Genomic DNA, 23,408 nt, shown 5'->3' on the forward strand with positions numbered 1-23,408 from the left:
AAACTCAATGTCAAATTTTCATGATTCTGAAGACCTTTAAGATTTTCTCTTCAGGTTTGGGTTAAAAGCTTAGCTTTACAGGTTCATTCTCGACTTATTATTTATTAATTGTTTTTATTTAGGCAGCACGGTGGCACAGTGGTTAGCACTGTTGCTGCACAGCAAGAAGGTCCTGAGTTCAATTCCACCATCAGGCCGGGGTCTTTCTGTGTGGAGTTTGCATGTTCTCCCCGTGTTTGTGTGGGTTCCCTCCGGGTACTCCGGCTTCCTCCCACCGTCCAAAGACATGCAGTTTGTGGGGATAGGTTAATTGGAAAATCCAAATTGCCACTAGGTGTGAATGTGCGAGTGAATGGTTGTCTGTCCCTGTGTGTTGGCCCTGCGACAGACTGGCGACCTGTCCAGGGTGTACCCCGCCTCTCGCCCTATGACAGCTGGGATAGGCTCCAGCGCCCCCTGCGACCCTGAAAAGGATAAGTGGAAGCGAATGGATGGATGGATGTTTTTATTTATTTTATTTATTTATTAACCTTTATTTAACCAGGAAAATCCCATTGAGATTAAAAACCTATTTTTCAAGGGAGACCTGGCCAAGATAGGCAGCAGCAGGTGTCTCACAGTTACAGAAATGACTCAAACACAGGCAGCAACAACAGACATGCAACTCATTTGCTCATAGATCATGGAAAGGTCAATCTAAAAACAACCAAAGAATGAAAAAGCACCCAGTATTGATGGGGTGAAGAGGAACGGGACCAGGTATAGGACTCCAAAAAAGTGTGTTTTTTGAATGCAAAGCCCACAATATGTGGGCACAGACAGTTTTTTGTAGGTTAAGCATGACCATGCCATGACAACAAAAGACATTTAAATCTTAATTTTAAAAAAAGTACCATGGAAGTCTTTGATTTTAACCTTACACCTCTGGTAACCACTGGTCATGAGGGAAAATGTAAATAAAGTTTAACACATGGGCCCTTGGTTGTATTGTTTTAAATGGTATTACCTCATTTATAAGCCATAAATTAAACCGCTGTTATCGTTATAATGGATTAGTGACAGACAAAAAGGTTGTGTGAAGAGTAATGAGAAGTGGAGAGCAAGGGTGGGAAGGTGGAGGGAAAGAAAATGTGAAATCTGGCTCCTATCTGTGGGGGAGCGGTAGCTAGAGCCGGACGAGTTAACAGATGTTTTAAAGTGCTAATCTAATCTTTATGCCAGGCCTCCCCCCCTCCTCTCTCTCTTTTTTTCTCTTTCCCCTCTCGCGTCTCATTTTTTTCTTCTTTACTCCTTCTACTTATTCTAGAGGGATGCTGGAAAGACTCCAGTCTTTGTTAATGCATCTCAGGAGCATCATGTACTGCCGTTGTGCTGAGCCATGGTTATTCATGCATCTGTTATCAACCCTGATTTCAGACTAAGACACATATGCAATAGCAATGAGGGAGTCTGCAGTAGAGAAAAAGTACGCTGAAAAATAAACTTGCTTTGTGAAGATGCCTAGGAGTGAAAGGAAGGATTAAAGCAAGGTAAAGATGAGGGTATGTCTTTACAATTCTCACTCTGGCACCTTTTTGTTTTGTTGACTTTGCCGTTTATTTACGCGCCACCAAAAAGTGTGTTGCGATGGTTTATTATATGGCTCTGGTGCAGGATGAAGGGGGAATACACTGACCTTTTATGTTAGTGGACCTAATAAATTTGAGGCTTAGTCTGAGTTTTAACTCATTTCCTCCTCTTGTCACTCTGTTCCTTGAATTTCCCTGTTGCTTTTCCTGCCTTCCTCCCCCTTGCTGCCTGATAGGAGGGAGGCTTTGTGTCAGACAGTACCTGCATTGAAATATACTGACAGCTCCCTCAGATTTAGCGGATGTGCTTGCACAGGAGTTAATGTGACTCCACACAATTTAGCAGCTAACCCAAATCCTGTGGTTAAACCCTCACGCTAGACAAGAAACAAAGAGGCATTGCCAGCAAAATCCACAGGTCACAAAACCTGGAAACCAAGCCAGAGATTAGAGGTACATGCTGAAGCCTGGGAAGAAATAAAGCCCTAATATTTATGGTGACATAAGCTGTTAATCACTTATAGGTCCACAGATCATTTCAACGGTTTGATTTTCACATTATTTATTTTGCCTTCACGTTTTTTGTCATTATATATTTTCTTGCATCTCAGGTAAATTTAAGGGAATCAGTGAATGTGGTTGTTTCTTCTCCTATGACATGTCCTAATGCCGATTCCTGTTTTGCTACCCATGCAGCACGTTGAATGTGCAAGTCATAAAATACACTATGATGAGTTCACCCTGGCAACAAGTACCGGAGCTCCGGCAACTCACATCCTTCTGCTGTGCTCGCTCCCTTTTCCTCTGTGTACTACTAACCATCTGGAGAAGAGTGATATCGTCAAGGTAAACACACCAACAGCTGTCAGCCAAGCTTTGCTCTCTCCTGTTGCCATCTCTCGCTTCCTTCATTGCTCGATTCCACCTTATATGTCCTGTTTCAGTCATTCTGCCCCTTCCTTTCTGTTTGTTTCTTGTCTGTTGGCTCATCAGTGGGTACGCACAGTTGATGGATACATTCGTGCTGCTTTTCCCTTCTGGTGTGGGCCCTGTGAAGTGAGTGATGGAGGACACCAAGGACACAGACTGAGTGATGTGTTCGGTTAATGGCAGATACGTCTGACTTCATTAAAACAACAAAAGATGCAACTTGAGTCTTAATTTTGCATTTTTGGCTTTGCTTTAAATATGTACTAAGATTGCACTCTAAACCTTAGAGCACAAGCTTGGAATATGGCAATGTTGTGTGAGTCTGAAGGGTGTGAAAACATAATGAGTAAGGTTTTAAATGAGCATTTGTGAGGCATAACTTCACAGAGTGGTTGAGCGCTGTTACATGCAGTAGTGCAGAGTGCAGGGTCATGTTTTGCATCCATTGATAGCTTGTTCCGATTAGTGAAACATGCCAAAACAAGTTCAAGGAAATCATTTTATGACACAATTTAACTGGTTCTACGTAACCAAGTACAATTACAAGTAGGGATACACCGATACCGATACTGGTATCGGGGCCGATACTGTAAAATGTGCGTGTACTCATACTCGTAAAAGTTAACCGATACCATGAACCGATACTAGCTTATTTCATAAATCAGAGGGTGGCTTGTCATTTTTGTTGTAGTTTTCTAGATTGGCCACTAGGGGGACATCCCCTAGAGACAGTGCCAATAGTTCAGTGATATTCTGTTAAATTACAATGTGGAGACTCCGCAATAATTTAACAGAAGTGCTTATTTTTCACTTGAAATTTTTTTGTGGTCATTTTTATTAAGATATTATTTATTATCGGCAGAGAATAAAATAAAACCTGTCTTCCAATTCATTGCATTTGTGTGTGTGTGTGTGTGGTAGAAGTATCGGTTTTTGTACTCGGTATCGGCAAGTACTCAGATCCAAGTATCGGTATCGTATCGGTTTGAAAAAATTGGTATCGTTGCATCCCTAATTACAAGGAATACCCAAGGCATACTACATGACAATTTTCACGGAGACTTTCTGGTTCTACTTTAACCTTTTAAAGCCGGTCGGAGCGGACACGCTCCATTTTGCATAACTATTTTTAAATCCCAGTAACACTGCAACCACATAAGCTAGCGCAATCATTTTTTTTGCATATGAAACCGGAGGAGTTGTACTTACGTCTTATGCCATCAGCTTGTCCTCGGTCACAGTTTCCTTCCACATATAGCTTTGCAAAAACTGCATAAAAAGCGCTTGCAGCAACAAAAACATAATATTCCAGAAACACGCTTTGCTGATCCGATCAGCTGTTCATAACACTTCCTACGTCCATCAGCGTGAACTATCGCATGTCCGCCATGACCTGGCAGAAACCGGAAGTGACGTCATTTTGCAGAAATGTAGTTTTTACCATCAGGGCCTCATGAGCCTATACTGGTGTTTTTAAAAGTTATGTTTGACTTTATGACTTTCTGTATCGTTTCTGGGATGCTTAGGACTCATATTGCACTGCTGGAAATAGTTTATTTTGATGCATATGCTGCTTTTTTGCAAATTTGTATTATAATATTTATTTTTGTTTTTCCTGCAGTATATAAAAATTGGTGTATTTCAAAAATAAAACTATGAAGACACTCAAAATAAGTTTCCTGTGGTGGGAAACTAGTTTGTGCAACTTTTTTGTATTTGCAGTTTTGAGGGATAAGACTCTTAAATTTCTCTAACTAGAAATATATGTTAAAAAAACAAAAACGATTTTCAATTATTTTGAAGTTTATTGGACTTTTTTGCAATTTATGTCATTACTATGCACTTAATGCAGACATATTATTAAAATTTGGGCTATAATGGTTGTATTGATGGATAGCAGCTTGAAATGCTCCCAAAAATGGCTCCACAACATGTAAAAATATAATATAAGCTCTGGCGGACTTGGTTCTATGGTAGGTCTTAAAGGGTTAAATGGAAGTCCTGTATGAACTGTATACCAGATTTTTATGTTTATAAAGCTATCATGGCCAGATTTTCAGGCTCACCTTTAGTTTTCCTTCAACTGTGAAGTGGTTTTAATATTAAGTCTGACAGTTGGCTTATTTGCAGCCTTTTTCAGGGGGGGAATTAAGAATAAGAAATAAGAACATCTCCTTCCTTCTCTCTACTTCAGTGGTGCAGTACATTTCCCTGAACACATGCCTTGAGTGTTAAAAACAAACCCGTGGTGGTGAGAGAAAGAAGGAATAGCAAAAAGGACGGAAAGAATGAATGCAATTTCCATTTGAGCAAGGTCAGCATCTGCATTGCAAGACACCTGTAAAAACAGAATTTTTCATCCTTCAGCTGTAAGGGAATTGGAAGAGGTAAGGTGGAGGTGGAGTGGAGAAGGCCTGGAGAGATGGACACGGGGTCAAAGAAGAGGGAAAAAAAAAAAGGTTTGATTAACACATCATGCCTACAGATATTTTCACTCAGGAAGGACTGACAAAGAGGGATTTTTTGAACAACAGCTGGAGCTCATGTACCTCTGCGTCTCCACATCAAGCCCACAAGGTTGGAGAATGGCTGGCGAATGCAGCGGCCCTTCCTGCCTTCAGGGGTCAGTGTTCTGGCTCGTGGCTCACCTGCTTCCGGCCAGCCCACCTGGTGTTTTGACTTGCTGCACCTGCCTTACTCTGTGATCCAGAGGTCTAGTTCTTCTCATTCATTTTCAGCATGAGTCTTGCCTTTGAAGCTCAGAGGTGAAACCCAAAACCTTCGCTATCTGTTTTATGTGTTCCAGACTGAAACCACCAACAGCACCACCAACAGCAGCAGCAGCACACAACTGGTATATACATCCACATCTGCTATAGTAATTTCAGACACTATGATTTTATTGTATGACACACTATATGTATCTAAATGCAATTTAGTGTACTTAAGGGGTTAGCATGATTGAAAACTGTTTCTGATGTCCAAAAGGGATTTTTTGTGGCCATTAAGGGTCTTTGACCCCAGCAGTATAAAGCAATGCCCTGAATCTCCTCTTGCTGGTATATCACTGTCATCTTGGCTTTTATTTATTACAGCTGTTCAAAAAACCTGCAGGCCCAGAAGATATGTTGCTGGGTCTTCTTGCCAAATCCATAGTCTTTAACAAATGCAGCTGATATTCCTTTAGAAATATGTGAAATCAAAAGAGCACATTTATAACCATCAGAGTTATTAAATTCCTAAGATTTATTGTCTCACTGTGGCTTAGTATTTGTTTACACAGACTAATTTATTCAGGCATTATAATAACGTTTAAAAATGTAAACTCTTACACCGTCGTAGTCATTCAAACTATGCCTTAGACAGATATTCATGCAGGTTTCATATGTACAGTGGGTGGGCTGTACAGTTGACTTAGCAGTGGGTTTTGTGGACCAGGTTAGGGAACAGGGGACACCGGGGATTAACCAGGTTTTCTCCATCTGTGTCTCCCCTTGGCTCTGTTGGTGTGAGTGGAAATAAGCCAGTCATCATGAACTCAGCCTGCACTGTAGTAAACCAGGAAGCAATCCCCACGCCTCAGTGACATTGCTTATATTTGACGGCTGCTATATGATACAGAAGAACTCTGATGTGGTCCGAAGTTCAGCTGCAGCACTGATTACTGACACATTTCACATTTACATTTCTAATGACACTGACTAGGAGTAGATTTTTCAAAGGTGATGTTTTATATGTAATGTATAATATTTTATTTTTGTTCCCGTAAAAAATGGTAAATGGCCTGTATTTGTATAGCGCTTTACTAGTCCCTAAGGACCCCAAAGCGCTTTACACGTCCAGTCATCCACCCATTCACACACACATTCACACACTGGTGATGGCAGCTACATTGTAGCCACAGCAAAATAGAGGATCACATTAAACATTCTCTAAGTATGGATGGGAAGTAAAAAGTGAGTGGTTGATATGTTTCCTGTGTTAGACTTTAATTCAATTTTATTCAATTTAATTTTATTTATATAGCGCCAAATCACAACAAAAGTCGCCTCAAGGCGCTTCATAGATACAGAGAAAAACCCAACAATCATATGACCTCCTATGAGCAGCACTTTGGCGACAGTGGGAAGGAAAAACTCCCTTTTAACAGGAAGAAACCTCCGGCAGAACCAGGCTCAGGGAGGGGCGGGGCCATCTGCTGTGATTGGTTGGGGTGAGAGAAGGAAGACAGGATAAAGACATGCTGTGGAAGAGAGACAGAGGTTAATAACAGATATGATTCAATACAGAGAGGTCTGTTAATACATAGTGAGTGAGAAAGGTGACTGGAAAGGAAAAACTCAATGCATCATGGGAATCCCCCGGCAGCCTACATCTATTGCAGCATAACTAAGGGAGGATTCAGGGTCACCTGGTCCAGCCCTAACTATATGCTTTAGCAAAAAGGAAAGTTTTAAGCCTAATCTTAAAAGTAGAGATAGTGTCTGTCTCCTGAATCCAAACTGGAAGCTGGTTCCACAGAAGAGGGGCCTGAAAACTGAAGGCTCTGCCTCCCATTCTACTTTTAAATACTCTAGGAACAACAAGTAGGCCTGCAGAGCGAGAGCGAAGTGCTCTAATAGGGTGATATGGTACTACAAGGTTATTAAGATAAGATGGGGCCTGATTATTTAAGACCTTGTATGTGAGGAGCAGGATTTTGAATTCTGGATTTAACAGGAAGCCAAAACAGGAGAAATATGCTCTCTCTTTCTAGTCCCTGTCAGGACTCTTGCTGCAGCATTTTGGATTAACTGAAGGCTTTTCAGGGAGTTTTTTGGACATCCTGATAATAATGAATTACAGTCGTCCAGCCTGGAAGTAATAAATGCATGAACTAGTTTTTTTTTGCGCCAGGGTGCACCTTGCCTCTAACTCATGGTCAGCTGGGATAGTCACCAGCCTCCTCCTGCAACCCTGAACTGGAAACAGAGATAAGAAAATGGATGGATGTTCCCGATAGGTCATAATTCAATCAAAAACTATCAGTGGCACTTTTATCTACAGCTACCTTTAACCTGATGTCTTTATACTTCTGTGCAAAATCTGAGTTGAATTGCATGGGGACTTGTGAACATGAAGGGTTGCCTGTCTCGCTGTATTGGTGACCTGACTGGGGTGTACCCCACATCTCATGCTACGACAGCTAGGATAGCTTCCAGCACTCTCTGCGACTCTCAGATGAATGGTTAAGGAAATGAATAGCTGGATTAGCTATATAACTAATAAGGATTTGAATATAAATAACGATTCTTTTGTGGTGATTTCAAAAACTATAGTCAGTATCTTGATTCATAATCAATCATCCAGGTAAGTAAATTCCACAAGGTTGATTCTTTTCATCAATAATCAATCATGATCAATTCTCTTTGATGGGCTTTGATTAGTGGCTGTTGATCAATGGTCATGACAATTTGCAAATTAATGATTAAAGAACTGACCTCACAGCCTATTGTTCATTCAGGGGGCTGGTTTCAGTCATTGTGCAAATGTACTGTTTATAAGGTTGGGGAAATTTGCAGTCTGACACTGAACAAGTCACTTGGATGAGTGACGAATCGTTTCTCCCACTGAAAACGCTACGTCCAGATGAACAGAATCAACCTTTTGGGACGAGGAAAAAATGGGATTGAGTAGGAGAAAATACATCAATCTTTTGAGAAAGATATTTTGACTATATAAGCTATACTATTGAATCATTACAACGTATTTCTCTGGGGCAGACTTTTATATGCGACTCATCGATGAGCATTGAGGATGTCATCAAAAGAAAATTGTCGTCTGGTTTTAATAATCTTGAGAGACCAGTGCCCCACATTATGAAGTAACATGGGTCATTTCTACCCTCTTCTACTGACCTCTGATCCAAAAATCCAGACAACTGCTCACAAGTGCGGCAATGCTGCCCTCAGTGCCCTGTAACTGGGAGTAATCCTCCACCGCACCTCTCGAGTCCTCGAGCATTGATTTATGGACTGGAGAAGACGATCCTCTGGTGTGACTGGGTCAAGGCTGCTGCTGCTGCCTAGCTTTAAACTGCACACACCTGACAAGATAAGAGTCATCATATCCTGTCTTTATCCTCTACAATTTCACCCTTACGGATCTGTAATCAGAACAACTAGGACAGAAAGGAAAAGAAAAAGTGTTACCTGGCCATTATTAACACATAATGAGGTCAGTTGAGTATGCTGCATTTAAAGCAATCACATTTTTTTATGTTCTTAGTTATTATACAACATTTTCCAGCTTGTTCTTATGAAGACTTATTTCAGTCCTTTAGTTGTGAGGAACAAATGTACAATTTAACCACGAGTTTGAGTCAAGTACTTGGAGAAGTTTAGGGGTCAGGCTGGCAAGCAAAAACTGTGGCAGCTTGGGCAGCTGACTGAAAAAAATCAGGTGAGGAAAAAGTGAACTTGATTAATGTGTAATTTGCAGAGGGGATGCTGAAGGATCAGAGTGATAAATGAGGCAGTGGGAGGGGTTGTAGGTGAAAGAGTGAGTAAGGGTCATGAAATAAAAGAGGCCAGAGGTTATCGTGCAACCACTGCATGAACGATGACGTGTTACAGCACATGCTGAAATGCACTGGCAGTAACCCAGAGTGTTATTTGGTACAATGCACATACTCTATGTGAACATGAGATCATGAAACACATGTGAGGTGCACATCTTCAGCTGCTTATTTTCATGGCACAATTTATCTCGTCTCTCTCCCTTTCTCTCTCTCTCTCTCTCTCTCTCTCTCTCTCTCACACACACACACACACACACACACACACACCTACCTGTGCACTCCTGACAGGTGTTGAAAGATGAAATATACAGGGGAAAGGGGTTTATAGAGTTCCAGCTGTATGCTCTGGACAGTTACCACCAATGCACTGCAGCAGGGCTGCTTCACACCCAGTACGCATGTGCAAAATTGTTAAGGTAGTGCAGACATCTGGGACTTCTTTTTGACGCCTCAACACACTTATTTAATACACACATTGCCATGCCTGCGCGCATATCTACTTCTAAAGATGTAATCAGAGATGGGCAGTAACGCGTTACTTGTAACGTTCGTGACAACAGCTGTGTGCAGATCAACAATGGATCATATATCGAGTGCGGGAGAGAGTATGAGCGTGCAGCGTTTAAAGCGTGGAAGTACTGACCTTACTTTGAGTTTGATTCCATAAAAAGTGACAAAAACATTAGTGTCCGCTGTGCGTGGGAAGAAAACTTCGTTTTAAAGCGAAAAAAACCCCTAAACTTCCAAACAAGCACCGAGTAGCTACGACGTAATGGGAAACTCACAGAGAAGCTGCCGTATCCTTCCACTGACCGCTGTGGCACACCTGCACCAGGGTAAACCTCCGCCTACCCCACTCCTGCTTTACAGGTGAAAATAGAGCAACAGGACCGCTAGTCTTTGACTTTATTTATTTTCTGCTGTGTTTTACTTGCATCTATTTGAAAGAGTGAGTGTAGCACAAAAAAATATTTTATTTTATGTGCTGGAATGTGCAGAAAATAGGTTTAAATGTTAAACAAATTTCTTCCAGTCAGAGAATGTTGCAGATAATGAAATTTTTGCTTGATGCATAAAGTTAAAAGATTAAAACTAATAAAACAAGTTTTAAAAAGAGACTTTTCCATCTGATTACATTTTGTATGATGGATTATGCAGAAAAAGTAGAATTTGGCTGAAAGATCTATCACTTTATCACCTATTCAGGGTGTAAAGCGTGTTTTTAAAAAAGTAACTAAGTAACTAAGTAACTAAGTAATTAATTACTTTTGAAAATAAGTAATCAGTAAAGTGACGGGATTACTTTTTTGGGGAAGTAATCGGTAATTAGTTACTGATTACTTTTTTCAAGTAACTTGACAAACACTGGATGTAATGCATACATCGGTAGTGGTATTTGGTAATGGCATGTTTTAAATGCACGGGAAATCAGCACAATCTGAAATCTCATCCTGTTCTCTTCTGTGGAGGCAGGCCTGTGAAAATTAAAGATATTACATCTGAGAGCCTGGATTGCTGTAGGAGATATTGACAGGAGTAGGCACAGATTTTTATATTTCTGTTATCAAGAAATGAATCAAAGAGGAAATACTTATATCAAGGCAATGAAAACATGAAAAGAGATCTAAAAAGAAAAGATGAAGATTCAACTAGCTTAAGGGGGATGTGTTCTGTTAAGGCAGGGTCCTCCAGTTAAAAACACAACAATGCTGTTCAGTTAGTCTGACCCCCTCCATTCAATCCTTACTCATTCTCGCGACCTCCATTGATACATGTGATCAAAAGCATGCGTGTGGTGTTCTTGTTTTCCTCAAACGGTCTGAAGAAATTTCCTCTTTTGTTTAAATTTGAAACCAGTCACAGTGTCATATCGTGCTCTCTGTGGGTTTCCTCAATCTGCTCCGAGTGACTGACGAAGAATATACATGTATTAAAGATATTTCATGCATTTGGGCTCCAGAAAAGGAAAAAATAAAAGTCTCCCAACAGTTGTGCTGTTTGCTCTGTTTATTAGAGGTATATTGTCAAACATTTTACAAGCTCTTGCTTAAATGTTTCCATTTAGAGAGAAGAATGCAACACTGAAACATTTACCAAGCTCAGCAGAGAACACACGTATAGCCCCTGTTTGAAAGGCACTAAAGTCCCTGTTTTAATATCAGTCATCCTTTTTTAAAAAAAACATCTTGACACATGCAGACACGACTAGCTAAGACACCTGTTGTTACACACGTCAGTAGCTATAATACACAGAGCTTACAATTGGCTTGTTAGTTGAGCTTTTGTAGGCCACACCACTTACGTCTGCTATTGTGTGTTGTACACTTAAAAGTGTTCAATGATAACATGAGAAGTAACACAGACTGTTAATTCAATACACTGAACAGTTGCATGGATGTGAAGCTACCTTAAGTCACTTCATTCGGATCGCAGACTTTTAATATGCTGTATGCTCTACTGAGTGCAGGTATCTTAAATATGTTAAAGATTAAATACACCATATTGCAGCTATTTAAATAGATAACGTGTCTTTTAAGTTAGAATCAGGATTCAGTGGATTTATATATAATCACAAGACAACTATCACTGGATTTCCTCAGTCTGCAAAATAAATTTACAAAAAAAAAAGTCTCTTTTATTTAAATAATAATGTTAATAGTACATTCAAATAATAGCATAATAGTTCCTCAGCATTATTGTTGTGGTTTTTAAATAGCTTGATGAAGGAGTGTTCGTGAAGGGGTGTATTCTTTTATTACCTTTCATAAAAACATATGAACCCTTCTTCCCAGTTCGAATACTGCGGAAACAACGCCATCTCCAAGTCTGGATGCCACACTGGTGCCGTCGTCATATTGCTAATGCTGCCGGTCATCAGTAAGTCCATCAGAACAGTAAAGAACTGTGTAAACCCTGCTCTAAAAAAAGCTAAGCACATATGCACGTGCCTGTCAGACAGTTTTTGTCAAAGCTAGATGTGTAGCAAACATGAATATACGCTTCTGCTGTAATAGCAACCAGTTGGTCGATGATGTGCACTGTTGCATTGTAGCTAAATGGGAGAAATTAAATGACAGGGCAGTTTGACCATATTTCTGCTAACACTTGTTCCTCTCCTGTTTTCTAATTACTTTTATATATATATATATATATATATATATATATATATATATATATATATATATATTCTCTCATCTGCATTTTCATGCTTCTGTTGCTTCTGTTTTCCCACCGACCACGTGAGTTTGTCACTCTAGCTCACTACCGACAGCCGCAGCCCTCCACGACCATGTCCTGATAATTTTTCAGCACAACTCGGTCTTGAGAGTCCAGGTAGAGCAGGGCGATGGGACTGAGAGAGGTTGGGACGCAGCAGGCCCGGGGCACTGCTCCATTCACAGAGTTTACCAGAGTTTGCACCATGGCGTGGCTTGAGGAGTTCATGTGGTCGGCCAAAGGAAAGCGACACTCACCCAGGCAGAAGAAGGCGTCGTAGCCACTGGGTGCAATGATCCACTTTTCCCAGCCCACGTCATTGAAATCTACGTATAGTGGATGGCGGCGGCACCTGTTGCGGGAAAGGCGCTTCAGTTTTGCAGAACGACCACCGTTTCTTTTCACCCTTCCACGTTCGCTCCAACTGATTCCTCCTTTGTCATCCGCCCAGCTCGGCACAGTATACCCCAGTTTTTTGTCCCTTTCCCAGATTTGGTTTCTATTGAGACCCTTGTTTTTAGTCTTGACCCTCGCCTTTGCTCCTTTTCTCCTCTGGCCATTACCAGCGTTTCTTCTGCCATGTTTGACTAAAGGCTGTCCACGGCCATCATGACTGTAAGTAACCAAGAGGGGTCTCTCTTGGGCCCAGCTGTGATCGTCTTGTCCCACAGATCTGCATACCCTCAGGTGTGCCTCTTTTGATTTCTCTGTCCCCTCACTTGCAGCAGAAGAGAGGTTCTGCTCAGGAAGTGAGGTGGTGTTGTTTTCAGGTCTGACCTCCAGGAGGAATCCTAGGCTGCCAGTCCCAGCATGGGCCTTATGTAGGAGTTCTGCACTAAGACTAAAAGCCTCCCAGAAACCACTTGCTTTAAAACTACGAAGGCCATTGGGGAGTAACCTTGTTTCCAGCAGAGTGGGCTCAGGGTCCTCATGGTGCTCAGAGCGGTATAGGTTTAGTCTGTGGGGTCCAGGACCCAGAGCTGCTCCATCACTGCGACGGAGGCGGAGCTCAGCAGAGAGCACACTCTCATCTTGAGGGATGGAAGAGATATTGAAGGAAATGTGCACTCTGGTATGATCCTCTGCACCAAGACTGTCTCCAAGGGGCTCTAAGTGGAAGAGTGACAAAGCAATATAACAGTTTAGTAAGACTTTATTTGAGCAATAGCAGGAAAATTGATCAGCGTAGTCAGCAAATAATTTAACACTGTTGTTTTTTTAAAGAACCTTAATTTAAAAAAAATGAAATCTATATCAGATAGATTATTTTAAAAGAAATTTGCATTATACATTAACCTATAACACTAAAAGTCTTATAGTTACAGCACGTGGGTTGGTTCCTTTATGGATTTTCCTCACAAAAATGCAACATTAACTAATGTCATCCTCTGTATTAGCAAATAATTGTACTGGCAAAAGTTGGGATTCCTTCAGTGGTGCTACAGGATTACCTGATCCTTCGGATTAGATTAAATGACTGTGTGTGCGCCTCCTTTGTCATTTTCTTAGTTTGGAGTAAACGTGTCTGACAGGAATATGCAGTGTTAACTCACTGATGTTTCGCTGATAATGAACCATTATCGCAGGTCTGCATTTATTCTAGCTTGTTTGTGCTGAAATAAGGGCAACTGGGAGGCAAATATGGTGGCCAGGATGGGCCCAAAAGCTAATGTTTCCCTGGTGAACAGGTTAATCCAACTATAATTGAACAACCTGGAGGAGAGGCTGCTGGTGACATTCTATAGAGCCACCATAGAGAGCATCCTAACGTACGGCATAACAACATGGTATGCAGGGTGCTCAGTTGCAGACAGGAAAGGACTGCAGAGGGTCATCAACACAGCCCAGAAGATCACTGGCTGCTCTCTGCCCAGTCTGGAGGCCATTGCAAACTCCCGATACCTCAGCAGAGCTGGCAATATCATTAAGGACTACTCTCACCCCAGTAATCAACTGTTTGAACTATTACCGTCAGGCCGACGGTACAGGTCACATAAAACCAGGACAAACAGATTCAGGGATAGCTTCTTTCCCAGAGCTATCACCGTAGTAAATAAGCACAAAACAATTAAACCTGCTTAACTAGACTTGCCATTGTCACTATATTATGCTGCTATCCTGTATATATTGTACTTATTATTGTCTGAGTACTACAGTTGTTTTATTGTACTTTTTATATTTTACATTTATATTTATTTTGCATTTTGCACCAAGGGAGTGGCACTCCAATTTCGTTGTACTTTGTACAATGACAATAAAGGCTATTCTATTCTATTCTATTCTATTCTATTCTAATACGAAGAGTCCAGAGTCTATATTTTATCTTAGTCTAAATCTGATCTCATACATGTTTTGAAAACACATCTTATATCAAACGTATCTTATTTTGACTGTTAAAAACTGACATACAAAGACTTGCAAAGGTGTGTTACTGCCATAAAGGTTCAAAGCTAGAATCAGCTCAAACAGATATAATTCATATATCATGAATCTAGTTTGACATCAAGAGGAATCAGCTGACTACGTGCCATCTAATTGTGTAAGTAAGCTTACCATTGTGGTGGAAGCTGCGTATAGTGTTGGCCTCCTGGATGTGCTGACTGGGGAAACTAAATGAAGGGTCCTCTACTAGATGGTACTGCTGCTGGTGGAAGTGGTAAAGATCCAGGAGGTACCGTGGCACTGGCACTCCAGGCCTTGGGTCAGGCTGAGACTGCAGCCCCAGTCGGCTCAAAAGGAGACTCTGGATGGTCTGAGCCAGACCGGGATCCCGGAGTGACGGTGACAAAGCGGAAGGTGTGGGGTGCACCCTGCCATGATCGATCTCGCTGGTGTCTCCACCCTGGCGACCAGACGAGGCATGAGGTAGCAGCAGGACCATGAGGAGCAGGAGGTTAGGAGGGAACATGGTGGACCTGGAGGGAGATGCGCAGGTGAGGAGAGGTAATAAGGTAGATAACAGAACAGGAAGAGGAAGTGGAAAAGGAAAGGAACGCATACAAAGTAACCTAAACATCAAAGAAAAAACTGCGACTTCAGGTCATGTCTGTCCTTCCTTCTGTGTGTTTTAAATAAGAATTTAAATCATATGACATAATGACACAATATAAAGTATTGCTTGAAATCTGCAAAAGAGATAGCCCCAGAGAGATGCTTCTGGACTCTGTATATTATGCTTATGTCTTCTCCTTCCTGGACACACTAGTTTCTCATCAGTCTTCAGCCTTCATGTGGCATATGTTCAAGAAATTTACCATTCACATGTCCGTAAGAAGTTGTTTGCTTGCTACTCCTGGTTGTAGAAACAGTGCTACTTTGTTTTTTCTTTGTTAATTTATTGCAGGCTTCTGCCCCTAGAGATCCATTTATCTCACAGGACACCTAAGCAGCAGTAATTAAACAGTCTCGATCTGTAATTTAATCATGCTGCATGTTTGTGTGTGTGTGGATGCCTGTGATGTGTTTGGTATTTACAGAGACCTGATAGACATGTAGCCAGATTTTTTTCTACCTTTTTTTCTCAAATGACTTGAGAAAATACTTATTCAAGAATTAAGTAGCTTTTTAAAAATATTTTTTATTTGAGGTCTAATTTAATTAACCCCTTAATTATAGGAAGATTAAAGATATAGCTCAGGCATCAAATAGCAGACCTAAACTCTGTATGCTGAAAACGCTCAGATTAGTCTGATGTCAGGGTAAATAAAAATAGTGCCGCAATAATTGCTCACTGACTGTAAGCCAGCTGAATAATTGGACTTCATGTCTTCTACAGTGATGTGATCAAAACAAATGAAAGCTTTTAATGTCACAGTTTTGAAAAATATGAGCTTTGGGGCAGCATTACTAGTAATGCCCCCTGCAAATCAATCAAAACAAATCTGCATGAGTTAAATCATGAATTCAAGGCTTCCTTCTTTTTCCAAATGACTTGAGAAAATACTTATTCAAGAATTAAGTAGCTTTTTAAAAATATTTTTTATTTGAGGTCTAATTTAATTAACCCCTTAATTATAGGGAGATTAAAGATATAGCTCAGTCATCAAATAGCAGACCTAAACAATATAAAAACATAAAAATATGAGCTTTGGGGCAGCATTACTAGTAATGCCCCCTGCAAATCTGCATGATTTAAATCATGTATTCAAGGCTGCCGTCATGCGCAGAGGTATCCACCACACAATTACAATTGTGTTGTTTTATTTTGCAAAGAAAACAAAAAGAAAAGAAAGACAAGAAATGGGACGTCTGTAATCTCACTAGAGTTTAGATGTGCATGCACTGGCATGCTCTGCTCAGCACACACGTTGTATTCCCTCCGCTGGGTCATCCACAGTTTGATTCATTTGCACCTGCACAGCCCAGTTGCCTGTAACCTCCCTATTTCTTTTATATTCCTGCCTGCTTCATTCACTAACTGCACATGCAAATGAAAAGATTATATTCGCAGTTATTAATTTGACTTGAAACCCACAGATGCTGCAAGAGCACTCTTTTAGCTACACTCGATTGTGTTGGCAGGGCATTCAGTGCTGGAACGCGATCACAGACAGGGGTCACACAAATACTACCGCGACCCGGCCAACACCCTACATCTCTGTAGTACGAGTGTTAATAAGTGAGTGAATAATTGCAAAGCAGCACGGTAATGGCTAGCTTGACCTGAAAAGGAGCTGAGATGTTAAAGGGTCAGTGCAAAGGTGCAAAACTTGTTTACCAGGAAGAAAAAAAAAATCCGCACTGCAAATCAGATGAACTGCTGCACAGTAAAGAAGAACAGAACAATAAACCCCATCTGCATCTAAATTTATGTCTTTTGCAGGACTTTAAGTTTGGCTTTATCTTTTTTCTCGTCCACCTATCGCTCGCTCATTCTCGCTTCTATCTCTTTATCTCTCGCCTGTAAGGGACAAAGAATCAATTAGGGCCTCTACAGCGAGATAACAGAGGAGTTTATGACAGAGTAAACACATAATGACGCTGTAATGACAGCTAATCTTACCACGATGTCAGAAAAAAGGTTAAAAGGAGGTCACAGGTGTGAAGGTGTGTATTTTTTTATGTATATGCGACTGTGGGTATGTGTACTGTGTGTGGTACGTGGCTCAAAGGGCAAGCCTGGGAAAATAAGCCACCTCTAGCGTGGGATTGTTGCTAGCTGGCCATTAAACACCACACCCAGTGCTGTTTCACCTGAGGCAACGCAGCAGAGGACAATTACAGATTAGGAGCTGCCGGACAACCTCTCCCATATATTGTGGAGGCTTGTAAAGCAGATTAAGGACAACAACACCACATCTCTCCTGTACTTTCCTCACCTACAAAACCACCCCGAGGTACAAAGGTTAGGTTGTCACACAGAAGGGTGTGTCGCAGCTGCAGCGAGGAAGAGGAACAGGGACAAAAACAGAGAAAGAAGTTTGGGAACAGTGTCCTACACTGCTTTGTCGGGCTCTTTGTTTCCTCCCTGGGTGCCTGCCTTATGAATGGTTCAATCCACTTTCAAGGGAGGATCCAGACTTAATTTAGATGTTTTATGTGTTATGTGCATCTGAGTGGGTGGCACCCAGATGTCAGCTCATTCAAGCTGGCTAGAAAAACTGACATTTTTATGATTACATTCCCCAGTTCTGACTTGTTTATACCTTTCCTCTGGCTTAAACCATGAAATGTTCTGGAAGGATGAATGAGGAGAGCCGTATAATGAATGGGGTCAGGGATAAGGTGAAATGAAAGGTATGGAGTTTGTGTGTCTTTCCCCTCTGTGCTCAGCCTATGAGACTTATTATATGTGACCTGACCTCACGAGCAGACAGCTGAGTGACCCTGGCATGCGGCGGACGAGCGTGGCTGCCGGTCTGCCCCGTGTCTTTCTGAACTCACTGATTAAAACCTCTGACCTCTGACATCCGTTTCTCTTTCTGCCCCTCTTTTTATCTGCTTATTTCAAACTCTGCTCCCTTTCCCCTTCCTTCTTCCTCCTTGCATTCCTTGAACTTTGTCCTTTTGTTGTCACACACCACCGCATATAACCCTGTTTTACTTTTCTTTAAGCACAGTCCCTCACGTCCCCTTCAAACCATCTTTTTTTCCTTTATTCTCTTACATCTTTTGTTCTTCCCTGTTAAAACGTCACTTTTCATGCTTTTCTGCATCACCTTCCCATTTTCCTACGGACTTTCTCGCACTCCATCTCCCCCATTAGTTCTGCTCTTTTTTCCTAGGTCTTAAAATGAATGGTGTTTTTGCGGAAGAGCGCGGCAGACTGTTGCCGGGCCAGGGGGCCGGAGTGTCACCACAGCCGGCTGATTTATCCACTGCCGCTGTCTTCATGTTACGCCTGGTCCCTCAACTTTCCCTTCCTGTTGTTCTTCCCGTGTTTCTTTTCCTAAATTCCTCCTCTCACTCTCCCTGATTTCTCTCCCCCCCCCCTCTTCCAAGCTCTCATTTTTCTATGCTTGCCGTCCCATTCTTTCAGAACACGATACGTGCAGCGTACATGCCACAGGGTTCATTTTCAGGCTCTGAGCTAACTCATTTTCTTGAAACTGTGCCATGTCGGATAGCCTCGCGAGTCCAGATATGATGTGCAGTGTGCATATACACACCTGGGATCACTTCTGAGGATACATCTGTACTGGCTAACACTTTTTCCCCCCATTAAAATGTATAAAGTGAACATGCAGTCGCTATAATTAAATGTGAGGTTAAGCCTGTACCACACTCCCCATACTTAACTCATCATTAATGGTTGACTCTGGGCTGTGGAGTTAATATATAATGGGGGTGGGGTGAAAAATGTCCAAAACAGTTGCAGTTGTGGCTCTACTTTCTGAGGCGTAACAGATGAAATCATTAGAACAATATTCCAGGTAGGCTGCTGTAGAGTTTTATTGGAGTCTATTAGAACAGCACTAATTCATCCCAGCTGGACTGATTAGTTGGTTAATGACCCAGGCGTCCATTTCTGCTCGAACATACACGCACTTGGATACAAATGTGTCCAAGCACAGAGCACCACAGAGCTTAAACACAGGCGAACAGCCAGGCAGAGTGAACCTAACACGGAAAAAAACTTATATATATGTAACAGTGAAGGGTTGTAAAAACGTGAGACAACTTTGATATAGATTTAGAGTTAGCTCGAAAACACACTGTTTCCACAGCTTAACTGTAAACTGCTTTTCTTTGGCTGGTCACATCTACACGCACGTGCCTACGTGCACTGTTTTTCTTGCTTAAATCTCAATTGTGAGGCAGATCAGAGCATCAGTAGTTCTGCATGTATTCACAGCTTGTCTCTTTCATCCTCTGTTCCTCAGCCCGGGATGCTGCACAGAGATCTCACAAGTGCATCGTGGTTAACCGGAGGCCCTACTGAGTGGAAATACTGACATATCTAACCCATGACTGCTGAAAGCTCAGAGACTGCCTCCGTTGTGCGTCTGACAGCTAAACCGATGTGAAACACAGAACAAAAACACGCCTCTGCTTTTCACATTAAAGCTGCTGAGCAATAACACTGAGGGCCAATTCATACTTCGCGTGTTGCACAGCGTTGGCGAGTTACGTTATGCTCTTTGAACCCATAATGGGCACATTATTCTCAGACAAGTTGCTTACCTGACAAGAGGTAGATTGAGCAATACAGTGAGGCCAGCAGTGCATTCATATACACGAGTGTGTGTTTCCCAGCGGAGACTAATGGTTTCAGCAGTGCAGTTCCTGTGGTTTGACAGACAGATCGGTGCATGTGTGTGTGAGAGACAGAGACAGAGGGACAGGGATGTTGTACTCACGTCCAGGTGTAGTGGGATGTATGCAGAGTCCATGGTTTATCCTTGAGCTCCAGTGTTACGATCCCTCGGCTCTCACTCCCGCTCCTTTGGACAGAATGGACAAAGTGGACTGTTTACCTTTGTCTCTTCACCTCTCTCAGAGAAGCCAGTGCATGTCTTTCCTATGTCTCTTATGCAAATGTGCTGTAGGTGAAGTTGCTTGCTCCATGCTTCTCTCCCTGTCTACTCCCTCGCTCAGCTCCTCATCCTGTTGTCAGATAAGCAAACTCTTAAAAAACATCCACTAGCTTCCCCTCTGCCTGCCTGACCTCCGCTAGTAGGCAACTCCCTTTTCTCTGTCGCCTACACTTCCACCCTTAGTTGTTTAAGACAGACTGGTACCGCTGCTACAAGTTGCAAGAGGAAAATGTCTGTCTGTATCACAGGCAACAACTCCTTCTTGTTCCTAAACCTTACTACGTCTCTCTGCTTTCCTCTCCACTCTGTTCCTCCCTTTTGTATCTCCTCCCCTTTCCCTCTCTCTCTTTTCTTGCTCACATACATACACCTACACACTCTCTCTCTCTCTGTCTCTCTCACACACACACGCACACACACTTTTTCCTTCTAGTGTCCAGCTGGTAAACCCAATTTAACTCTAAATGACTTTCCTGACCACTCAGATTCTCTCAAATAGTGATGTCACTAAGATCGGCCCTAGTACATTCACAGGCTGTTATCGCTCTCTCTCGCACACACACAGCAACACGTACACACAAACACACCCATACACACACAAACACGTGAGGATGACAACTTAGAGATATGATAATGTGCACGCCATCACGGTAAATAACATCAAAAGAAACACACACATTTAAATGCACGAAACACACACACACAAATAAATAAATGAAACATGTTCAAGAGGGACTTTAAAGTCAGCACACACATGCAGACCAACTGTTTTCCTCCTTTACCAAACTCACCTGCGGCGTTTCGTTGGCAACATTTGAATTTTTCCACCAACGTGCTCGCAGACAGTCTCTCCATCATTATAAATACGAGGCCTCATTACTGTGAATGAGAGCAAACGGATTCAGGTACGAGACAAAAAGCTATGAATGGATGACTCATAAAAGCTTTCATGAAGTCACCAGAGCTGAGTGCCGTGATTGGATGAAAGTAAACATCGAGGGGGAAAAAAAAAGAAAAAGAAAGAGGCTGCACTTCTACACTACGCAAGGTGCATTCGTCCTTCCAGCACAGAGCGGGTGGCGGGTTGAATTTGTATTCATGGGGTGGGCCCATGAGAAAACGTCTCTTTAGGATGCACCGTCTCACATATTAGATCTCATCTGGAGAATCACTTGCCCACGTTCCTGTGCTCCTCCTCTCTGTACCCTCCACTTGCTCTTCTAGTCCATTCTCATACCCCCCCCCCCCCCCCCCCCCCCAAGAAAAAAAAAGACTCATTCACAGAGCTCATTCATCCCAAGGCTGTGTGACTGTCTCTGTTGCACTGTTGCTTTTCTCTTGCAATACACTCTGCTGTGATCGGAGCATTCAGTCAAAGTTTTTTGAGGTTCGGGATGAAGTGAAAGAATCTATGACCTGTGAAAGAAGAGATTACATAATGTGAGAGATATATTTATGTCCTGTTTGGTGCTTCTCACTATCTCTATGCTCCTATTAGAAGCTGAAAACATTTGTACAAGCAGATCTTCCGTGGTTAGGTTCTTCTAACTCAACATGACCTCTGACCTCCATGAGGAATGGTTTAATTGGTTTGATTGTGGATACAAAGGAACTTTTTGGCCTTTGCCACCTCTAAACAAATGCCAACTTCACTATCAGTCAGTGTGTAATTTCTTAGACTGACACAATTTCCTTCAATTTCACTTGGTTCTTCGGTCTGTTGTAGCAAAAAGATATTCGAGGGCACATTGGCTCAGATCCATGTTCTCCGAAAACGTTAGAGCACTTATGCAAATATGTGATGTCTTGATGAATCGAGCAGATATTTGAAGTTTACACAGCACCGTTCTCGCATGAAAATATCTTAAAAGTTTATTTTTGACCCAGAAAGAGTAATATTTCAAACTCCGCCACTCTGCGTTCCTCTGCCACTGGATTCTGGGATATTGCATTTCGTCATTTCGAGCTGATTGGAGACCAAAACAGCCAATCAGATTTTTTTTGCATCCAAGTCTGTGATTGGCTGGTTTTGTGGCACAAATATAACGGTGTACAGCAAGAATTGAGCGTGCACGGGCAGAAATGTTGACAGCACGAGCAGCACATTGCGAGCGAGCGCAAGTGCAAAATCTGAGCGAGAGGGGCTGCTGTTGTGTGTGTGTGGATAACAGCAAACACCAAAATACCTTTTTTGCACGCAGCAATGAATTTTGTTCACTCAAATTTAGCTTTTCTTTGTTCAAAAGAAATTTCTCCTCAAAATGCAACACTTGCACCTGCAATTGTTTTTTACGTGCGCTCAGAATAGTGGCACAAAAATAACGCCATATCCACTCTGCTGTTGTAACAACTTATCTTATCTTATCTTATCTTATCTTATCTTATCTTATCTTATCTTATCTTATCTTATCTTATCTTATCTTGTCTTATCCCCTGGTCAATGGCATCAGGTGAAATGTGTTTATTGGCAGATCATTTTTTGTTGGTCCGAGAAACCACAAAGCCCTCTTGATCAATCTGTTATCCTCTTGTATGCTATTCTATTTCCCCCACCTAAATCCTTATCTGCTATTCCAGTTACTTTACCTGTTGGTACTGATCGGTAAGCCAGTCTAATATTAAAACTGATGACCTACCTTACAAACAGCTGTTGTTTTTACTCAATTCAAGGTAAAATATGACAGTTATATCCTAATACTTATAACTCCTAAGTGCTATGTCTTGAAAAGTCTTCTTTTTTGGTGTCCTTAGGAAGACTCTTAATCTGGTACTTGAGATTAATAAAACATGTTGTAGTTGTGGCATATTGTCCTGGAGATCAAACTCAGAAGAAAAACAGAAAGAAAACATAAAGCACAGATTCACAGACCCTTAAATGCACCACTAGGGAGAGTCTCTTAAACCTTGCTGACCCACAGATGGGCCTCTCATTGCAGACTTTATAATTCAGGACAGCTTAAATTTAGGAGGAATGTGTATAAATGATGGAAAGGATATCAAGAATATCACCCGTTAAAGAAAATACCACAGCAGTGAGTGTTCCCTTCATCTGCGGTAGGTGTCATTTAGCGCAAGCTAATCAAGAATGTAAACAGGATCTTCTATATATAAGACACTTTAAGACAGAAAGGTGGTTTTAAAGACAATTTTTCAACATTA

The 23,408-nt window shown here is 41.7% G+C and overlaps 1 protein-coding gene across 1 annotated transcript; it reads right to left on the reverse strand.

Moving 5' to 3' along the window:
* Positions 1 to 11,046: 11,046 nt before the first annotated feature.
* Positions 11,047 to 20,651, reverse strand: bmp16 (bone morphogenetic protein 16). The gene is made up of 3 exons (XM_085131694.1): positions 20,073 to 20,651; positions 14,827 to 15,188; positions 11,047 to 13,382 (listed from the first exon to the last, which is right to left on the reverse strand). Exons 2-3 carry the CDS (start codon positions 15,179 to 15,181, stop codon positions 12,319 to 12,321), a joined length of 1,419 nt encoding a protein of 472 aa, XP_084987820.1. The 5' UTR covers positions 15,182 to 15,188; positions 20,073 to 20,651; the 3' UTR covers positions 11,047 to 12,318.
* Positions 20,652 to 23,408: the final 2,757 nt, after the last annotated feature.

The sequence above is a fragment of the Neolamprologus multifasciatus genome, chromosome 14, assembly GCF_963576455.1.
Source record: "Neolamprologus multifasciatus chromosome 14, fNeoMul1.2, whole genome shotgun sequence".
Taxonomy (NCBI): Eukaryota; Metazoa; Chordata; class Actinopteri; order Cichliformes; family Cichlidae; genus Neolamprologus; species Neolamprologus multifasciatus.

Coding starts and splice junctions, on each gene's coding strand:
- bmp16 (XM_085131694.1), bottom strand. CDS start 15,181: ATGTTCCCTCCTAACCTCCTGCTCCTCATGGTCCTGCTGCTACCTCAT. Junction 13,383..14,826: donor ACGCAGCTTCCACCACAATG/GTAAGCTTACTT, acceptor TCTTCCACTTAG/AGCCCCTTGGAGACAGTCTT.